This window comes from Cephus cinctus, unplaced genomic scaffold, assembly GCF_000341935.2.
Source record: "Cephus cinctus unplaced genomic scaffold, Ccin1 Ccin1_scaffold0112, whole genome shotgun sequence".
NCBI classification, from domain to species: Eukaryota; Metazoa; Arthropoda; class Insecta; order Hymenoptera; family Cephidae; genus Cephus; species Cephus cinctus.
Genome location: NW_014332847.1, coordinates 63,666 through 78,691, shown reverse-complemented (window position 1 = coordinate 78,691; position 15,026 = coordinate 63,666). Strand labels below are relative to the sequence as shown.

At 35.8% G+C, this 15,026-nt stretch overlaps 1 protein-coding gene across 1 annotated transcript; it reads left to right on the top strand.

Moving 5' to 3' along the window:
- The first annotated feature begins 1,216 nt into the window (after positions 1 to 1,216).
- On the top strand, positions 1,217 to 11,032 carry LOC107274787. The gene is made up of 6 exons (XM_015754301.1): positions 1,217 to 1,267; positions 6,730 to 6,812; positions 7,571 to 7,736; positions 7,812 to 8,000; positions 10,454 to 10,565; positions 10,753 to 11,032. Exons 1-6 carry the CDS (start codon positions 1,257 to 1,259, stop codon positions 10,945 to 10,947), a joined length of 756 nt encoding a protein of 251 aa, XP_015609787.1. The 5' UTR covers positions 1,217 to 1,256; the 3' UTR covers positions 10,948 to 11,032.
- The last annotated feature ends 3,994 nt before the right edge of the window (positions 11,033 to 15,026 follow it).

Here is a 15,026-nt window from a genome sequence, read left to right as displayed (position 1 = left end):
AACAACCCTCTATTATATCGCCGAGAACTTGCCAAGGATACGGTGAGCTTTTCTTCTTCCCTCCTTTCGTCGACATATTTCGGTTTCTTTCGGCCTCGCTTCGGCTTCACTTCGACTTTTCTACTTTCTCGCTCTTTCTATCCGGCGCTTCTTTTCAAGCATTTTGCTTCACGGCGAAATCAAGATCCGCGTTCTTATTCCGCGAACAACAGTATTACAGGTACGATAATTTTTAATCGGTGCGCCGTGTTGCGACAGTCGTTAATCCTCTACTGAGTCTTCCCAATAACAACAAGATGAAACAACTAATTGAATTTACTATTGATTTACGAAAATGTATCAAGAAGTTTCTAACGTAACTTACGTGAAATGTTAATGTCATCGCCTCACAAACTTGAATCTGTATCTGATTTTTCCGAACACTGACAATTAGTCATTACCAACGACAAATCGATTTGATATGAAATACTTATAATAATAGCGTCACATAAAATAACAGAGGTTTGTGAGGCTATACCAATTTCCAATATTAGTTTCAACATCCCTTTTAACTAGACTCCTCTCGAGCTTGTACTCCAGTTTACACGTTTGTAATATTCCCACTTTCCTTAATGGAATCCCGTGTTACTAAACAGGCAGCAATTAAGATACTATTGGAAACCAATAAGTTGTACATACTTACGCTAATGCTGTATACAAGGATGCTGCTTTGTACGAATATCTGCGAAGAGACTCCAATGCCCCCTAATATTAACAGTGAGAAAGGAAATGCTCCGAGAAAAATCTTTTTTCTTTTGCTTACGTTAACTTTAAACCTTCAAATCTTATCAAGAGGCACCGATAATTGTCCCTTAGAGACGAAGTGGCAAATGAACCGTAACGCGGACTCAAACTGTTCTGGCATTTACACTTCCTCGTTGCTTCCGTCGTTTAGCCAACTCAATTTCCCTTATCCAAAATAGAAGGATGGGAGCCATATCCAAAGAAATTTACATCCTGGGGTGAAATATATGTTAAAGGAGTCAGTGTGTAGTTTTCTGAAAATTGCATGGATCTATGAGATGAGATAATTTTATTTCAACAGTAGTCAGACATCTGACGATAATCAGTGAGGAATGTTCAATCTAATTTAATGATTGTCAAGATTTGATAAGAAGCCAATATGTATTTACTATCAGGCACGTGATAATGGTAGGTCTACATATAAAAACGAAATTCCTATTAGAATCAAGTTATTCGTTTCACATTCTGCAATCATGTTAGACTTGTAAGTATCAACTTGTACGATTTTTTAAAATTCGTTATATCCATTCAATTGACTAAATTCTGAAATTGAATCACCACTATTATTATTTACTTTGTTGATAAAAACTTAATTAAATATAGTATAACAATTCATTAGCATATAATTGTTCCCTTTCAGATTGTATAAATAATGTAGATTTTTCATTAATTGTTTTTATGTGCAAAATACTACTTTTTTATAAAAAGAAACTTTAATTACTACAAAACTTAATTAAACACTATTATACAGTGTTTATCTAAATATGGACTACATGTTCTTGCACAATGAATATTTTATCGGATGGCTATGAATTACCCGATTAATTTCTCATTAATCAAATATATCTTGTCCATATTTTATGTCAGCATGTTACTACGTGATACGAAGAGAGCTAGAGGCTTCTAATGATACAGTTTAACTTGTAGTCATGAAATTCATGAATTACTCCAATTTAAATCATAATTATTATTCAAACACTCACGTAGAGCATCTGTCACAGACACTTTTATTGTAAAAAAAATTAAATCTAACAAAGTTGATTCCCATTTTTTGAACTCCTTCCCATTTCACTTGTGGGATAATGTGTAAACAGAAAGTATACCAAGTAGTACATAAAGTACTTACAATATAAGAACGGCAAGAACGGCATTTCAAAAGGTAATTGATTTATATCGCTGGTTCACTAAGTTTTTTCAGTATTTTAATTATAAAGGCTATCAGGTCAGTTTCTATTACCTTTATTATTGAATTGTGTTATGTACAGTATGATGAATATATTGGCTAGTAGAAGCTAGAATTTCACCTATGGTTTTATTAGAATTTGCGATTTTCAAAATATCCGAATGTTTGATATATCGTTGACTCAGTGGCCCGACGATGGTCTGTATAAAGACTGCAGATTTGAATGAATCATTTTTTCCCAAATAAATTCGTGCTTTGCTTTCTAGAAGTATATGATTGCTGTTATACAGAGCAAATAATATTTCATTTTTCATAAGCCTATTGTTTATTCAAAATCATTAGGATCTGCTTAATAAAAAGTAACAGAGGTATTTTTCTCTAATTTTGTTTGAATTGTAAAAATGTTTTCAAAATACTTTTGGAAACTTTTTTAGAAAGCTCTGACGAATTCGAAATGTACTTGAAATCGTTTAAGACTTTCAGATAGATCTACACACGCAATGAAAGTTATTATAATGTCTCACTGGCAAAAGCTTAAGAAAATCATCGAATTTTCAAATTGTAAGTGACAATAATTTGAAGTTGAATGTATAAAGAAACGACAATGTAACTTCAACCTTTAGGAAACTTGGAAAATCGTTTTTTCAGCTCTACGTCGTTCTTATATTTGTCTTACAGTATAACCTTTAGCAGTTGTATTACAGGTCCAAGTCAAAAACTAAAAGTTGTTTCAAAAAATCCACTCGTCTTCTGAAGGCTCGTGGATTTATAAAGAAGAAAAACTTACGTCATTGAATTCTTGTATAGCCTCAGTCCTACATACTTCTAGGGACGAAATAGATTTAATTGAATTAGGTTCATCCTAGGAAAGAGATTTTTCAATAGTACACAAAATGCTGATATCAATAGTTGAAATCCACAGAAAAATAAGACGTAAGAAAGATTCAATATCAGATATCAAAAAAATTTAGTTCAATTCGGATTAAAGAAATAATTAGAATTTCGATAAAAATTGCATATAACAATTGAATCAGCCAAAATATCATTGTTCAGAACGAACATTTGTGCATTCCGCTTAGAAAGTCCCCATAAAATATAACCTAAAGTATTGATTAATCAAAATTTGTGTCGTCTAGATCCAGTAAATGATATTTGTTTAGAATTGAGAACTCAAAAGATAATAAGATGCAATTAGATAGTTATAACATATTTATGATCAAATTACAAAATCGTTTTTTCTTCTTTAAGTTTAATTAAAGTTTAATTAATTATAAGAGAAGAATTATAGAATATCCACGAGTAAGATTAGAATCATACTATCCGGATAGCAAAGCGTGAGCGAAGAAAAACGGGACAGCACAAATTTCTGTAATTTACTGTATATTTACCAGCAAACGAAAGTCGATGGCAGAGAAGTCGCCGATTTCTATTGCGATCTTTAAAAGTCTCTGTCAGGCTCTTGTAGGGTAAGTCGCATCTGCGTAACAAGGAAAATAACATAAAAGTAGCATAGATGTCCTAAGTGGCAATCCAGTGCTACTTTCCGGTGCTACATTGCATTAGGCATACCGTTTGCAGTTCCTAAAGATCTTCGCTGCATCATTTTCTAACGTCGCAGGTATCCCAAGGAAGTTGCAGGTTTGCTGAATTGTTTGCAACTTCTAAACTATGCCGTTGTATCATCAAAACAATATACAGCATGTAAGTTTTAGTTCCCGAGCAACATGTAGTGAATGCGTTTCTCAGATATTGCTGACAAAGACTCAGCAACTGCTGACCTTCAAACATTTACGGTTATCGCCGATCGGCAATACTTTCCTTCTATTAGTCCCTCTATTAGTGCAGTTACGTAGTGCATCGATGTGAAAGCAATTTAACAGACAAGCGCGGGCGCATCTTGCCATCATTTTGCTGCTAAGTTTCCTGATAAGTTTCCTCACGATTGCTGACGTATCGTTAGCACATTTTCGACATATTGCTATCTGGTGAATGTCCCAACTAATGACCTCTTAAAAATCCTTCTCGTTCTAACCGTGCAAATTCATTGGGATGAAAAAGGCGGATTTTGGGTGTCCTTGTTTCAGACCCGTCTAATGCTGCCTTACCATTGGCTGTTTATCTAGTGGTGGGGGAAGCCAAGTATGGTGAAGGTACCCCTGTCAGAAACTGGAGCACGAACAATAACTGGTCCCTTTACCTTAGCACGACTTTAAAGACTCGACACCGCATGTTTGTTACGTTGTTATCTTTCTTATGAAACAATCAATCGAAAGTTTTTATGTGTAATAATAATATATTTTTTAAACAGTCCGTTATAAATTTTTACGTTTCAAGTGTGGAATTCAGAAATCTCATATGAGCAAGTACTATAAATCGAAAGGCTATTTTCTCATCAGAGTTAGAAGTAGAATTTCACAAAATAATCGATTTACATATAACGACGGAATAACAAATTCTACCAATTTTCATTTATCTTTATTTTCTTATTACCCCGTGTTCACGACTGGACTGTTATATTCGATTGCTAAAATTCATGTTTAAGTATTCATGTCGGGCATGTATAGATATACAGATTTTGAAAGATACAAACGATATCAAATGATAGTGGCTCTTGAGTTATCCTGAATAAAAGTTCCTTATTCTCTTTTTGTTTCGCAATTACGCTTTAAATGATTTCAAGTAGACATTGTTATTGAAATTGCCGTGTGCATTATATACACGTGCGATAAGGAGCTAAAAGAGTAAAACATTTCAGAAGTGGGTCAAAAATTCATTAGTAGCAATAACCTTTTTGTCAACTCTACTTAAAAATTAGTTTGTTTCATTGAAAAAGATACGATAAACATAATCACTGCTATTGATATTTACAATGAAGTCTGTAGATTGATTTATTGGCTTCGTACGCTAGTCGCATATGTATATCAACTCGCGTACGAAACATGCTCAGTCTCATTTTTCGCGCGCTCAGGTACAATTATTTGTTAATTTATATTTTGAATATTTTGAAAACCAAATTGTAAATCGATAATATCGTAAAAAATGTACGACTGGTGTCGGTTGAAACGAAAACAAATTGTATCTTAATGTTATCAATGATTCTTACAGAATTTTCTTGTGAAATTTTGGTTACGACTTCTTAAAACAATATCACAGCTGATCAGGCAATTACCATTTATTCGCTAAAAATAGATGGCAGATTAAATGGTTTTATTTCATTCGATACCGTGTTTTAACTAACACCGGTCTCCCCTCTCATACTAAACGTTATGAAGCATACCAACATTCAACGTGATTCAATATCAATCTCGATTTTTTTAAACGCCTTGTATACACAAAGGGAATTATAAGAATAAAATATATATTAGTCACTTTTCTTAAATTGTAGCATGAAGATGGTAAAAAATTGAAAATTTCTAATATTCCTAATGTTTACAACAAACAGTCCCGTCGATCCTCCCATAATAATGTTAAGTATTTTTGTTATTTTCATCACTACGTGCAATCATGCAGTATCAGGCATGAAGTGAGACGCAATTTTATTGATGTCATCACTACATTGGTTATAATACTTTAACTTCATTTGAGACTTTTCAAGGTGACGCGATCTACAATCTTCCCTGGTTATATAATCGATCACGATAATCACGTATAGATTAGTAACAGTTTAATGAAATATCAATAATTAATTTTGTTCATTCGATAATAGTACCAGCATATCTACGTTCTGTATAAAAAAAAAAATAGTTCACAGATCAGTTCCTGCTGATCAGTATTTTTTTTCTTGCTCAAGTACCGCCACTGATAACGAGATGATCATCTAATACTTTTCGCATACTTCAGAATTCGCTCATTCTAATGTGGTGTTTTTAAATCTAAGCCGATGATGATTTGAATGCCAGAATTTTACTTGAACGGTGCTACAGGAACTGTTCGAGTACTTCTCATGTATTTTATTGAGGCGATAAAAACGTGGAACGCAACTTGCGACAGGAACTTTTCACCTACTTCTTGCGTACATGATTAGACATTCTTTATCCGTAACATAAAATTTCAACGCAATATGATTTGTCACGCGAATTTTTTTCGTATTCGATTTGCGAAACAAGTTTTTTCGCGGTATATGATAGATTCATGTACAAAATATTGAAACCTGTACAGATCAGGAAGTTGAGTTCGTCGTTGTCGATCTAAACCACCAAAGTGAGAAAACCACCTCCAGACACAAGACACGAACTTTGAACGTAATTTGCGACTCAAACTTATCACGTACTTAAGTAACGATACTTTCAATTTCGAGAAGCGTGTTGGAGTAGCGAAATTTTTAAATCACATGAAAATAGGTCTGAAACTTGAATTCGATATCGTAGTTTACGTAGATATCGAAAAAATTCATATTGGTCACCTGGAATCCCAGCATTCAAATCATTATCAGCCTGCATCTAAAAAACCACATAATAAGCGAATCCTGAAGTACGTGAAAGATACAGGATCGTTTTACAATTAGTGGCAATTTTCGAGCGTAACAAAAAACTGGTCAGTCGCTGATACGTGACGTAAATTTGTTTTTTTTTTTCACGGGGGACGTTAATCAAAATTATTCTCCTATAATTGAGAACGGAAATATCAATTTCTCCAAATCCATCAATCATTATTTTAAATATGATATCCGTAGTGGGTAAGATTACACGATTTATTACATTGTCATTAAAAAATGCTGAGAATGATTACTATTCGTTCTTACATGTACATATTCGTTGCCGAAGATGGAAGCTACTTGCGGCAATTTTTGTCCTAACTTTGACTTTGAGCCAAGCTGCTGTGGGCCGCCAAGAGACTGGCGACAGACGTGAGTTAATCGAATATACATGTATATCGACATAAGATCAATATATTTCAGAAAAAAAACAATACATATCGATCTATCGGACTATCGACTACAACATCGATAGGACTCCGTAGGGTAATATAATGCATATACCAGAAATCCTATTCTCTAACTGGGTGATATATTTATCAGATATATAAAATTTGTGATATAATTAAAATTGCATGATAATTGAATATAAAATCTTAGAAAACCCTGTGGATAACATTTTGTACAGCATCCCAGTTTATTAGAAGTATTATATAATTATAACACCATAAAACTGTACGAGAATCAAACGCAGAACGCAAACTACAATACGATTATAATTTTTGACAATCTGTAAATTATTTCCATTTGCAATAAAATTTTTGTCTGGCTGATTGCGATAATTGTACGTCATTATAAATCCAATACTATCTCTGATAGCTGAGGAATTGATTATATAAATATAATGGTGAATACCATACAAAATAATGATACAATAATGTTAAGATATTTGGATAATAATTTGATACAGTAACCAAGAATTGCGTTCGCTTCATGATCAATCATATAAAAAATATTTTTAAACAGACATATATGTATATACTTTAACAATATAATTTATAATAAAAACCCTATGATAATTCAATATTCGTAATAAAGGAGGATTGCAAACTAAAGTTACAATACATCACCATTATTTTTATTTTCGATATTATTTCTTGTGCAATTATTAATCCAATCTCACCTTGCAGTAAGTCTCACCGGCAATGAGCGTCTCACCCGAAACTCAAAGTTAGAATTGTTAATTGACAGCTTCAGAGACGTAATGCGGAATGGAAATGATAGCTTAAGAATCCCTGTTCTGGACCCATACGAGGCCGACAAACTGATAATTAAATTAGATGAAGATTGTCTCACGTAAGTTTTGCAAACAGTTAGCCATTTTTACAAGTTCGAGAATGTTAATAGAGAATCTTTGTTTGACTTTTACAGAATCAACAATAAATTATCAAATATACGAATGGATGGACTTGCCAATTATACAATTGATACGGCAACCTTCTCTCTCCTCAGAATGAGAATTAGAGTTGCTTTAACTTGGCCAATCTTGCCCATTTCTACTGAGTACGATATCGAAGCTAATTCAGGTGTTCTTCCTATTTACGGATCCGGAACCATCAAGTAAGTGTAGACTCTTACCAATCATCAATTCATCCGTTTGTACTAATACAATTGAACGTTTGACGAAAATACTCTTTAGCAGTTTTAGTAGTTTAAATAGTCATTAGAACCAAAAATAAAGATAGTAGAAAGAACTTGACGTGCAGTGATAAAATAGAAGTTGGGAACATGACCGCAATATGAAAAAATATGCATACAGGGTATTTATGTGTAACCGTATATAAGTATCAAAATTGGATTTTTCATCAAAATTGAAAATAATATTCGCTGAAGCGTTTTTCATTTTTGAGGTATAAGTTTTAATATAAAGAACATTAGAATTTGCGATCATTATCTGATAAGCGTTGAGTTTGGAGATCTCTCTGAGTTGGGAATGCCACAGCCTAATTAGTACTGCTTTACCTCTTATTTACATTTTCTTAAACATTGTTAACATCCATAGAGTCCATTAGTTTATTACCAACTTAAATAGTAAGAAAATAATTGAAATGCATCCTAAGAAGTAACGCAGACAAATAGGCTCTATGGTTGTTAACAATGTTTAAGATAAAAAATAAAAACACGAATAAAAGAAGAAATGAATAGGACGGCGAGGAGTTACAAATGAACCGCGATATTGTATTGGAGATCAGTCAAATGAACACTGACAGGCGATCATGTTCTTTGATCTTAAGTATTTTCAAATTTAGACCCAAAAAATGAAAAACGATTAAACACGTCTCTTTTCATTTTTTATAGAAAATTCAACCAACAGAGAGTGCAAATTCTTATTATCTCATTGCAAACTGGCAAAAATTTTTTAATATGTTGAGCGCGATTCGGATCCTGTGAACCTCACACGGCCTCTCGGTAATGCATGTCAATGGACATATCCTGCAGGACTAATAACCATTTAGAACATAATACTTACGACGATTAATCTGAATTTGAGGGGGAAACTACGCATTAACCCTTACAGACCTGATGTAGGTAAAATGTGTCCCATTAGTCTTTTACCAACATGGGACAAACTTATACCTACGGGTCTGTAAGGGTTAAAGGGTATTGGCAATATCGCATTATCGTATGAGAAAACTATACCATCTGACCTGTAAATTTATTTGTTCAATATACATTTTATTCGTATGGCAGCGCAAGAGTCCCCGTCCGGTTACAAATTCAAATATGTCAGATTCACGTAAAGACTTTGGTGTCTTGTCTATCCTTCAGTTTCAGATAATTTTTTTCATAAATATTGTCCAAATGACTATCATCTCATCGTCAACATCTTTGCTGAGTGTCTTAGATAATACATTTACATGAAGAACATATAAGTAATTTTTCTTGCGTATAATTTTTATAAGCGGTGATTCAAGATGACCGCTCGAGTTTTTCAATTTTCTGAAATTCATTTACCTTGTGAGGGTGAGCTATGACAAGCAACGATGTTCAATCTATCTCTATCTAGAGCATACTAATACATTGGAAAACTAATGAAGGTATAGCTTTAACTGACACAGATAAATTTCACCTTTATATGTTCTACGTCCCTATTTTATAGTGTTGACTTAAAAGGTAAATTAGACTGGACATCTTATGTGATATGGTGTCACGCCAGCCCGGTTGTCGCCGATACCAACAGTTGGACGTTATCCATTGAAATGCTATATATAGATATATATTCTACTTATAAGAATCGCGAGGCGCAGAATACACAGGCAAACTATAGTCTGTTTATATTCAGCCAAAGTTTATAGTATACAGAGATTGTGTATTTCTGTCGGTGTAATACCGACGAATGGTCAAGTACCATGGATCGATAACTCATCGACAATCAACTTAGAAATCATGATATAGTAGCATGTATGAAAGGTATTTGTATTTGATACCATGAAGGAGATTCCGGACCTCCTATTTACTATGCAAATAAAATATCAAAAAAAATTATACGTAATAGGATTTTTATAGATATTGTTTTTCAAAGGGGAGTTCAGTGCACATTCGGCAATTTTAACGATAATTTTGACACCACTTTCGCAATAATGAACTCCAAATTAAAAGAATAATACCACTGAAAATTTCGATGTGAATTTGAAAATTGCAAAAGATTTCGAGTTGGATTACTCTTTAGATTTCAGATTAATCATAGTGAAAGTGGTATCAAAACAATTGGTTAAACTTGCAGAATGTGCGTTGAACTCCACTTTGCGAAAGAATCTATAAAAATCGTATTATTTACAATTTTCGTCTACATTTTACTCGCAAGATAATGAGAAATCTGATGTCTCCTTAAAAAGAGAGCATATGCCTATATTATATTTTGTGCGCATATTCAAAATATACAAAGAAAATTCCTTCGTGGAAATTCCATATAAATAATTTTTTAACTTTTTATCAAAACCTACCTAAGTTCATCCTGATTATGTCAGCATTAATGATTTTTATAAGTATTTTAAAAGACAATTGCATTTCAGATTGAATGCCAAGAACGTGACTTTCTCTTCCGTGACTACAGTCGCAGTAAATTCAGAATTGTCAGTTTACGTCCGCAGCTTCACCTCCAAATTGGCCTTAGAAGCTCTAGACGTAAGATACACCCATTATTCACGTCTTATTTTACATTATCTTGATAGGAAGAAAAATATTTTCTGCATAATATTTATAATGTCAAATTCAACTCTAAGTTCAATTCCAATATCATCAATCCTCTATAATATACATTATCAAATTTTTTATACCATTAGTATACTCCTTGCATTTTGGAATTTTGCAGTTTACCATTACTGGACTATATAATTCCGAGAAGACATCAGAGCTTACAAGTACTATCGTATCCGATAACGCACCTCAAGTCGTTGAGAAATATCAGGAAATATTGACCGGAAGACTAAATATAATCATCGTTGATAGAATGAACAAAATATTCAATAATATGTCTCTCTCTGATTTTATCAACATCATCACTTAATGTTCTAGCCTGTGAAAAAAAAAAGAAATAGAATATAAAATTCATTTGGCTTGATTAATTATAGAATAAATACCTTTCAATTTGTGTTCCTGTTATTTTTCCAACCTGACCCATGCAGACTATTATTTTCAAAGAAATATTCATTCTCGAAATGTACGCGCCATTCACGTTGTTTTTCAACGCGTATTCAGGCCCGATTGTATTAGGCGGTAAGAAGGGGAAGTAGTAGACGTAAGCAGCCGCAGCAGGGGCTAATGTTCATCTAAAACCAAGATGGCGATAACTGGCCACAAGAGTGCATGTACCTTTTCGCGCTCTTCGTATTTTATTAAATAAACAGTATTAAAACAGCTGAAAGTAGTTTTACTTATGTTCAACCCGATAAAACACGAAATAATTATGTTGTATGTATATTAATTGTATCGTTGCCAAGCCAGTAAACTGTGCAGTTGAGGTACTGATTTCGCGCGTTAAGATGCCAGCGCCCGCTTGTGGTGAATTTTTGCAACATTGTATTACTGTAAAAACATTGATTCTTATGGTAGAATATATTTTAAGGAAGATTTTCCGATTAAACCGAATTAAAAACTAAAAACTATCGTTATAAATAAAAAACCCCAATGTTTAATTTATTTTTAAAAAACATTGGATATGGCTAAAACTTTTCCTTCTTTGATTTATTTCGTAAAAAGTGTACGTAAATTTTCGTCTGCTTGGTGTTGTCTGTAGGTTGCACTGGTATTTAAGTTTATAACATCTGACAGCAGCAATTTAACATGGTCACGTGAGGGTAATGCATGTCATCATCAGGACATGATTCAAAGACATTACCCACATAAATACAATTTTTTTCAATAATACGAAACAGATATCACTATTAGAGATTAACCGAGTTAAAATACATATTGGAACACAAATAAACTTAACAATTTTAACTTTTCCGAGTGATTCTAACCTGTATCCGCGTCATTAGGTTAAATTTCGATTTAATTACTTTAATGAATTATTGACAATTGTCAATGTTACTTACTTTTTTCGTTGAACCGTGGCAATCCAGTTTTCACGCCTTATCTTCTTGAACACTTGTATGCTTGAAGTGGAAAAGCGATAAAAGCGTATGCCCGGTGAATTTACCGAGGTGTTTGTGCAATCCTCGAGTCGCAAAAGCTTGCAAATTGATGTGAATATTCTCTGGGCGAAATAAGGAGTTACGTGTTTTGACATTCCTCTTCTTGTCCATTTTTTCAATTTCACGTATTTTTTACAAGATCCGGAATCGACAGGTGTTGCGTAACTTCGCCACCGGAAGTCGCAAAAGGCTGCAAATTGGTATACTCATTCTTTGCGACTTCCGGTGGCGAAGTTACACAATACCTGTCGACTCCGAATTTCGTAAAAAATACGTCAGATTTAAAAAATTGACTAGGGCAGAAATGCGAAAATACGTATTCCAATTTTTCATCCCAACAATGAGTATACCAGCTTGCAACCTTTTGCGACTTCCAGTATAAAAGTTAGAGAGTACTTGTCGACTCTGGATTTCGTCGATATCTACGTCCAGGAAGACGAAAAATCCAAAACCTACGTCCAGGAACACGAAGACCTGCAAAATCTACGACGAGGAACAGGAAGATTCCAGACTCTACGGCGAGGAACACGAAGACTCCAGAATCTACGGCGAGGAACAGGAAGATTCCAAAATATACTTTCAGAAACATGAAGGCTTCAAAATCTACGGCGAAGAACACGAAGACTGACTTCCAGGAACACGAAGACTCCAAAATGTACTTCCAAAAACAGGAAGACTCCAGTATCTACGGCGAGGAACACGAAGACTCCAAAAACTATGGCGAGGAACACGAAGACTGCAAAATCTACGGCGAGGAACAGGAAGACTCCAAAATGTACTTCCAGGAACACGAAGACTCCAGAATCTACGGCGAGGAACAGGAAGACTCTAAAATGTACTTCCAGGAACACGAAGACTGCAAAATCTACGGCGACGAACACGAAGACTGCAAAATCTACGGCGAGCAACGGGAAGACTCCAAAATATACTTCCAGGAACACAAAGACTCCAAAATCTACGGCGAGGAACACGAAGACTCCAGAATCTACGGCGAGGAACACGAAGACTGCAAAATATACTTCCAGGAACACGAAGACGCCAGAATCTACGGCGAGGAACACGAAGACTGCAAAATCTACGGCGAGGAACGGGAAGACTCCACACTATACTTCCAGGAACACGAAGACGCCAGAATCTACGGCGAGGAACACGAAGACTGCAAAATCTACGGCGAGGAACGGGAAGACTCCACACTATACTTCCAGGAACACGAAGACGCCAGAATCTACGGCGAGGAACACGAAGACTCCAAAATCTACTTCCAGGAACACAAAGACTCCAGAATCTACGGCGAGGAACAGGAAGACTACAAAATATACTTCCAGGAACACAAAAACTCTAAAATCTACGCCGAGGAACACAAAGACTGCAAAATCTACGGCGAGGAACGGGAAGACTCCAAAATATATTTCCAGGAACACAAAGACTCCAAAATCTACGGCGAGGAACAGGAGGACTCCAAAATGTACTTCCAGGAACACGCAGACTGCAAAATCTATGGATAGGAACACGAAGACTGCAAAATCTACGGCGAGGAACGGGAAGACTCCACACTATACTTTCAGGAACACGAAGACGCCAGAATCTACGGCGAGGAACACGAAGACTCCAAAATCTACGGCGAGGAACAGGAGGACTCCAAAATGTACTTCCAGGAACACGCAGACTGCAAAATCTATGGATAGGAACACGAAGACTGCAAAATCTACGGCGAGGAACGGGAAGACTCCACACTATACTTTCAGGAACACGAAGACGCCAGAATCTACGGCGAGGAACACGAAGACTCCAAAATCTACGGCGAGGAACAGGAGGACTCCAAAATGTACTTCCAGGAACACGCAGACTGCAAAATCTATGGATAGGAACACGAAGACTGCAAAATCTACGGCGAGGAACGGGAAGACTCCACACTATACTTTCAGGAACACGAAGACGCCAGAATCTACGGCGAGGAACACGAAGACTCCAAAATCTACGGCGAGGAACAGGAGGACTCCAAAATGTACTTCCAGGAACACGCAGACTGCAAAATCTATGGATAGGAACACGAAGACTGCAAAATCTACGGCGAGGAACGGGAAGACTCCACACTATACTTTCAGGAACACGAAGACGCCAGAATCTACGGCGAGGAACACGAAGACTCCAAAATCTACGGCGAGGAACAGGAGGACTCCAAAATGTACTTCCAGGAACACGCAGACTGCAAAATCTATGGATAGGAACACGAAGACTGCAAAATCTACGGCGAGGAACGGGAAGACTCCACACTATACTTTCAGGAACACGAAGACGCCAGAATCTACGGCGAGGAACACGAAGACTCCAAAATCTACGGCGAGGAACAGGAGGACTCCAAAATGTACTTCCAGGAACACGCAGACTGCAAAATCTATGGATAGGAACACGAAGACTGCAAAATCTACGGCGAGGAACGGGAAGACTCCACACTATACTTTCAGGAACACGAAGACGCCAGAATCTACGGCGAGGAACACGAAGACTCCAAAATCTACGGCGAGGAACAGGAGGACTCCAAAATGTACTTCCAGGAACACGCAGACTGCAAAATCTATGGATAGGAACACGAAGACTGCAAAATCTACGGCGAGGAACGGGAAGACTTCAAAATGTACTTCCAGGAACACGAAGGCTCCAGTATCTACGGCGAGAAACACGAAGACTTCAAAATATACTTCCAGGAACACAAAGACTCCAGAATCTACGGCGAGGAACACGAAGACTGCAAAATATACTTCCAGGAACATGAAGACTGCAGAATCTACGGCGAGGAACACGAAGACTGCAAAATGTACTTCCAGGAACACAAAGACTCCAAAATCTACGGCGAGGAACAGGAAGACTCCAAAATCTACGGCGAGGAACAGGAAGACTACAAAATGTACTTCCAGGAACACGAAGACTGCAAAATCTATGGCGAAGAAGA

Excerpts from the sequence above, each read along its gene's own strand:
- LOC107274787 (XM_015754301.1), top strand. Across the intron at positions 6,813-7,570 it reads CCAAGAGACTGGCGACAGAC|TAAGTCTCACCGGCAATGAG; the intron begins GTGAGTTAATCG and ends CTCACCTTGCAG. Across the intron at positions 7,737-7,811 it reads TTAGATGAAGATTGTCTCAC|AATCAACAATAAATTATCAA; the intron begins GTAAGTTTTGCA and ends TGACTTTTACAG.